This window comes from Salvia splendens, chromosome 4 (genome assembly GCF_004379255.2).
Source record: "Salvia splendens isolate huo1 chromosome 4, SspV2, whole genome shotgun sequence".
Classification (NCBI taxonomy): Eukaryota; Viridiplantae; Streptophyta; class Magnoliopsida; order Lamiales; family Lamiaceae; genus Salvia; species Salvia splendens.
In genome coordinates this window covers 5,402,662-5,409,961 of record NC_056035.1, presented here as the reverse complement: position 1 = coordinate 5,409,961, position 7,300 = coordinate 5,402,662, and the positions used below count along the sequence as shown (strand labels likewise).

The 7,300-nt window shown below is 39.9% G+C and overlaps 1 protein-coding gene across 1 annotated transcript; it reads left to right on the top strand.

The window, feature by feature from the left end:
- Positions 1-1,993: 1,993 nt before the first annotated feature.
- Positions 1,994-5,746, top strand: LOC121798098 (cullin-3A-like). The gene is made up of 2 exons (XM_042196937.1): positions 1,994-2,499; positions 3,449-5,746. Exons 1-2 carry the CDS (start codon positions 2,336-2,338, stop codon positions 5,487-5,489), a joined length of 2,205 nt encoding a protein of 734 aa, XP_042052871.1. The 5' UTR covers positions 1,994-2,335; the 3' UTR covers positions 5,490-5,746.
- Positions 5,747-7,300: the final 1,554 nt, after the last annotated feature.

The following is a 7,300-nucleotide window of genomic DNA, read 5'->3' as shown; positions in this document are numbered from 1 at the left end:
TCGTCGACGCCGGGCACCCAGGGTTCGGCGACGCTGGGGGGTACCAACCACCCAATTTTGACGTGGATGCATATGCTCGTCCCTCCGCCCCGCGGAATTCGCAGGGATTATCCCAGATTCGGGAGGATTTTCCCGTTGAACCCACGCCGGGAGTAGGCCGAGGCGGGGGAGGAGGCCGAGGCGGAGGAAGCTCCAGGGCGGAAGCCCAGGCGGGCACGGAGGAGGAAGAGGATGAGGATCTAGGCCGACATCCGTACAACAACAACGAAACAATGGCGGTGTACAACGCCTGGATTTCTGTCTCGTACGATCCCATCGTCGGGAATCAACAACCCCGGAAGTGCTTCTGGGAAAAGGTCGCCGAGACCTACCACCAGATCAAGCCGAAAGGGTCCTGCAAGCGCACATATAAAATGCCCCGCTCTCACTTTGACCTAGTCGACAAACATGTCAAAAAATTCTGCGGCATCTACTCGACCGAAGCGGCGCACTACCAAAGTGGCGCCACGGGAGCCGACCTTCTGAGGGCAGCTCTGCGCGTCTACAACCAGGACACCGGCAAACAATTCAATTTTGTTGATGTTTGGCAGGTCGTCAAGGACGAGGAACGGTGGGCCGGCGGTGTCCGCTCCAGCTCGGGCTTAACCTCGAAGCGCACGAAGCACACGGCGAGTGGTCAATACTCGTATGGTGACACCGGTGAGGGCAGCGACGCACAAGAGGCTGCCTCGCATGAGTTTGCGGGTACGACCGGCGGTGACGGGGGATCCAGCCGTGGGCGCCGTCAGCCGCAAGGGACGAAGGCGGCGAAAGCGGCTAGAGCGAGGAAGGGCCGAGGCGAATCAAGCTAGGCGGCCCCGGGATCGGGCTCGGGGGAGGCTCGAACTCCCTTATGGCCATGTACATGACCGCCACAATGGCGGGCACTTCCCGCTTCTCGCCCGCCCAATACCAAGCCTGGTGGAACGGAATTGTATATATGGCAGCACAACTTGGCCTTCCGCCTCCTATTGCACCTCCACCGCATTCGGGGGATGATTCGCTGGTGGAGTAGTTTTTTTATGCAACGTTTAATTCTTTAGGATTTTAATTGTGTTTTTTTTTTTTTTACATTTTAAGTTGTAATTTTTTTTATGTTGTGTGTTTTTTAATGAAGTGTGTTTGTTTTAATTGAATTGGGTTGGAAATAAAAATAAAAAATGAAATTGAATGAATAGTAATTTAAGGGACGGTTAAGGGACGGAGGGTTGCAGGTTCCGTCCCTTAGTTAAGGGACGGAATAAAAAAGTACAGTGGGGCCCTTAAATAGTAGTTTAAGGGACGATTAAGGGACGATATAGAGACAACGTAGTGGATGACCTAACAATCGAGGAAGTTGACCGCTACAAATAATTTTGCGTCATGAAGGAACAATTTAATAAGAAAGATAAATAAATAAAATATAATAAAAATATATTCTCTGTCTCATAGAAATATGCCACATATCTTTTTGGTCTCTCATAGAAATAGTCTATATTCATTTATGACAATCCTCTTCTCCATCTCTTTTACTTTATCATTTTATGGCTCCACCATCCACTACACAATTTCAATAATTTTTTTCTCCATCTTCTACTTTATCAATTACGCATTAACACTTTTGTCAATTCTAAATGGTCTATTTCTATAAGATGGATGGAGTATATTTTAAATCATTTCTAGTAATATCATTCTACAACGGAGGAGTTATCTATCCCATTTATGTCATTATCATCTTGTCCATGCTTTAGTTCTTAATAAACCGTCAACATATATTGGTATCCAATGGTTTATAAATGTGATGTGACAAATATTAAAGAAGAAAATTAGTTGATGTAAAATGGTTTAGGAAGATTAATCAATGGGAAATGATTACAAATCAAATGGATAAAAAAAATAGATTGAGAAGTATCTGGAGATTTTTTATAAAATTTACTAATACGGTAATTTACATTTCATAAATGTGTGGGGGAAACCAAGTCACCTTCAATTTCCCTCTTATAATTTCCGAATCGACCCCAACGAAAACCCTATCGAAAACTGGCATCCCCTTTTGACAAAAGAAATGAAGAACGGTTGTTCCTTTTGATCAATTATCTCAAATTCATGTTCATGCTGGATTAGCTCGGCTCACAATTCAATCTATCACTGCATCTCTGCGGTTTTCAGCTCCAATTTCATCCCCTGTACCTGGATTCTTCGCCTCATCAACCAATTGAAAAAAATCCCTAAAATCGCGTCATCGATCTGACCCTAAAACCTCGGGTTTCGTAAATTATAGGCTCTCGGAGATCACAATTTCAAATTTTTCGAAAGGATGAGCAGCGGGCCGAAGAAGAGGAATTTTCAGATTGAAGCGTTCAAGCACAAAGTGGTGGTGGATCCCAAGTATGCAGAAAAGACTTGGAAGGTTTTAGAGGACGCGATTAGAGAGATTTACAACCATAACGCTAGCGGCCTTAGTTTTGAAGAATTATACAGGTTTCTTTTTGCTGTTTCCTGCCCCAGTTTCGTGAAGTTTTGTTTTTACTTCCTTTTTTACGGTTTAGTTCGTCACCAGCTTCTTAAGATATTTGTTATTGAAGTTGATTGGGCGCTACTCCTTTTTTTTGCTGTCAATTGTCTGCGTATGGTTGTTGAATTGCTAGTTTTCTTTAAATTGATGGATGATTCTGTAGCTGTACGCTGTAGGAGTTTACATTTGATTTGGTAATTGTTCAAACGTGTTTTACCACCATTTCTATGCAAGACACGCTAGCTAATCAATGTGTTCGTGGGTGGAATTTCATTGTTTCCTCTTCCCCTATCACATTTGAACAATGTTATCTTAAAGTGTAATCCCGTGGCGCATAGTTTACACACTTGATGTGTAATTATCCTATATTTACATACTATTAACTAAACAGATTAAGAATTCCACAGTGAATGGTATTTTTAGAGAGCTGTGTTTGAAGTTTTTAATAGAAATTGCACATAATATGGTTTCATGGGCGCCTTGTCCTCTGTATGTGTACTGTTACTACATTTCAATCTATGTAGTGGAAAGAACTCTGCTTCTGAATTTGTTTCAGTTAATTTGAATATTACTTTGCTTCAATCCTACTTTGTCTCACCATTATGCATTAGAAAGGAACCTTCCTTCCAGTGCAGAAGGTAATTTGAGTTATGATGTGTTGAAAGAGTCAATAAACATTATCACTGATAATAGTTTGAATGAGGAGAATCAGATATGTGTCCTTTCATTATATGCTGTCTAGAGGCACATTTTCTAATAGATGCTGTGATTTTTGAATATATGCTTCTTTTGGATGAAGTGAATCCTTGCTTAAGTCAGACATTAAGAGTGTATGTGTGAAACGAGTAACTTACCAATTCACATGCTCTTCCTGCAACATATTGGGTCTCTAATTTGGAATTTCTTTGCATCCAGAAATGCTTACAATATGGTATTACATAAATTTGGTGAGAGGCTTTATTCTGGACTTGTGTCTACAATGACACTTCATCTTCAGTCAATGTCCGAATCCATAGAAGCTGCCCAAGGTGCTTCATTCCTGGATGAACTTAATGCTAAATGGAACGATCACAATAAAGCATTGCAAATGATCCGTGACATACTAATGTACATGGACAGAACATTCATCCCAAGCACCCACAAAACCCCTGTTCATGAGCTCGGGTTAAACCTCTGGAGGGACCATGTAATCCACAATAGTAATATCCAGTCAAGACTTTTAAACACCATTCTTGAACTGATACACAGGGAACGCACAGGCGAAGTTATCAACAGAGGGCTTATGAGAAACATTATCAAAATGCTAATGGACTTGGGACCTTCAGTCTACCAAGAAGATTTTGAGAAATCATTTCTTCAAGTTTCTGCTGATTTCTATCGAGCAGAATCTCAGGAATATATCGAATGTTGTGATTGTGCAGACTATCTGAAGAAAGCTGAAAGGCGACTCAATGAAGAAATTGATAGGGTATCGCATTATTTAGACACAAAGACTGAAACAAAGATAACCAATGTTGTAGAAAAGGAGATGATAGCCAACCACAAGCTCAGATTAATACACATGGAGAACTCAGGACTGGTAAAGATGCTTCTCGATGATAAATTTGAAGACTTGGCAAGGATGTACAACTTATTCCATCGGGTTTCTATAGGTCTCTCCACAATCAGGGATGTAATGACGTCTCACATCAGAGATACAGGCAAACAGCTTGTTACTGATCCTGAGAAATCAAAGAATCCTGTGGAGTTTGTTGAGACACTCCTTGAGAAAAGGGATAAGTATGATAAAATCATAAGCTCGGCATTCAGCAATGATAAGACCTTCCAGAATGCCTTGAGTTCTTCATTCGAGTATTTCATCAATTTAAATCCTCGTTCTCCTGAGTACATATCTTTGTTTGTAGATGATAAGCTCCGCAAGGGACTGAAGGGAGTGAAAGACGATGATGTTGAGCTTATTCTTGATAAGGTGATGATATTATTTCGTTACCTTCAGGAGAAAGATGTTTTTGAGAAATACTACAAGCAGCACTTGGCAAAGAGGCTCTTGTCTGGAAAAACAGTATCTGATGATGCAGAGAGAAGTCTCATTGTCAAACTTAAGACTGAATGTGGTTATCAATTTACATCGAAATTGGAAGGGATGTTTACAGATATGAAGACTTCTCAGGACACAATGCATGGGTTTTATGCTGCATGCGGTGCTGAGCTGGGGAATGGCCCAACATTAGTTGTACAGGCTTTGACTACTGGGTCTTGGCCTACTCAATCCACCAATACTTGCAACCTTCCAGTTGAGCTGTCAACTCTGTGTGAGAAGTTTCGATCATATTACTTGGGGACTCATACAGGTAGGAGATTAACCTGGCAGACAAATATGGGAACAGCTGATCTGAGAGCAACCTTTGGGGAAGTACATAAGTATGAGCTGAATGTGTCGACTTATCAAATGTGTGTCCTAATGTTGTTCAACAATACTGAACATCTTAGCTACAAGGAGATTGAGCAGGCCACAGAGATTCCCTCTTCTGATTTGAAACGGTGCCTGCAGTCCCTAGCTTGCGTAAAAGGGAAAAATGTGCTCCGTAAAGAGCCCATGAGCAAGGATATTGGAGAGGATGATGTATTTTCTGTTAATGACAGTTTCACCAGCAAACTTCGAAAGGTTAAAATAGGAACTGTGGTTGCACAGAAGGAATCTGAGCCTGAGAAGCAAGAGACAAGGCAGAGGGTGGAGGAAGATAGGAAACCCCAGATCGAGGCTGCAATAGTCAGAATCATGAAATCGAGGAGGGTATTGGATCACAATAATATCATTGCAGAGGTGACAAAACAATTGCAGTCACGGTTCCTGGCCAACCCTGGGGAGATCAAGAAACGAATTGAATCGCTTATAGAGCGAGACTTCTTGGAAAGGGATGATGAAGATAGGCGATTATACCGGTATCTTGCCTGAAAAATTTCTCTACTTTGCCATGGAAGTGCTGCTGATTGACAGTCGAGGCAAGTTTATTTCTGAAAGATGCAATTAATATTCTGAGTGAAACTTTTATCTCTTCTTGCAATGGCCACTGTTCAATTCAACCCTTTGTAACGTCATCTACATTTTTACCTGCAGTTATGAATTCACTCTCTCGCACCTTTAGTTCCTTGTATGTGCTATACTCATTGACAAGTTATCATATTTCGTAGTATATCTTTTTTGAACCATTATTTATCTCTAACAAAGACCTTCACTTCCAAAACTGTGATGGAAAACGTGTAAATGTTTGTCTGTAGAAGCTTTTATTGGGTTGTTCTGATACATTTTTGTTTATGGTAACAAAAGTTCTAAAGAGCCCATTATATGGAGTAGTATATTGGGCTTAAACTTTTTAGGAAGCTTGTCATTTTTAATTTGTGGATCTATTTATACAATAGGATATTTTAATAAATGATTTTTTTATTATCGATATTTAAGAATAACAGAGTTGAGTCCCATTATTCACAAATCCACTCTTAAAGACCGAACCACCGAACCATACCAAATTAGGGTTTTTAGATCTAGTTTTTTATGGATGAGAGATACAAATTTATCAATTATTTTCGCCTACATCACGAGCCTATTTTAATTCATCCGAAGGTAAATAAGTCACACTAACATGTTACGAAGATTTAACTTCATTCCAGTAGGTTTTTACTTCATTCCAGTAGGTTTTTACTTCATTCCAGTTAGTTTTTACTTCATTCCAGTAGGATTATTACTTCATTCCAGTACGTAAATGCGGTTTCGTCGTCGCGTGCCATTCTTTCTCTCTACAATATCTATCACCACCGCCACAACGCTGATATGGTGTAATAAACACATAGAATGATGTAATAAATTATTGGAATGAAGTATGTGTAGAAGCATTTGAAGTCCTACTGGAATGAAGTAAAAACCTTATCCAATGAAGTAATAACGTTTCTGAATGAAGTAATAAATGCACTTGAATAAAGTGCATTTTTAATGTAAATAAAGTAAAAACCCAGGTCAATGAATTCAAATGAAACATATGTTGAATCATTTCAAAACCTACTGGAAGAAAGTAAAAACATGTTGTAGTTTCAAGGTATTACGAACGGAATGAAGTAAAATGGGCTTGTAATGAAGACCGAAAAATTTACACAGCAGCACATCTCATCAAAAAAACTAAATCTAATGGCCTAAATTTGGTCTCTAGTTCGGTCTTTAAAATTGGTTTGACATTGATCACAACTCTAACAGAGTTTGTTCTACCTTATAACCTACCCTCAATAAAAGAGTACTATATGTAAAATATAATGAGTTTCAATTGTATAAAGCTATAAGTAGATTTGCAAAAGTGTTCCAAACATTATCATAAATAAATGAAATGCAGTCTAAGGGCAATGGTATTGGGAGAATAGGACGGCGCCAACGCTCGAGAGGGAGGGGGGGGGGGGCACCCCGCGTTGCTGGAGTGGAGGGGGAGAGAGGAGAGGAGAGGAGAGGAGAGATGGGGCACTGGGTTTTCTATGCGTCTGACATGCAGGGGCGGACGTAGAAAAAATTGACGGTAAGGGCTGGACTTCACTATATATTTTTTTACAGTCAAATATAATTATATAAGTATAAAAATTGCAAAAATTGTAAAAATGCATATATATTTAATACGAAGTAGTCCAAAATATATCTAATAAAAAAACATGTGACAGCTGTGGTTTTACATTTAAAGTGGTAGCAACTGAATTCTATGTGTTTTCATCCCAACGCTTTTTTTTAAAGAA

Coding starts and splice junctions, on each gene's coding strand:
- LOC121798098 (XM_042196937.1), top strand. CDS start 2,336: ATGAGCAGCGGGCCGAAGAAGAGGAATTTTCAGATTGAAGCGTTCAAG. Junction 2,500..3,448: donor AGTTTTGAAGAATTATACAG/GTTTCTTTTTGC, acceptor CTTTGCATCCAG/AAATGCTTACAATATGGTAT.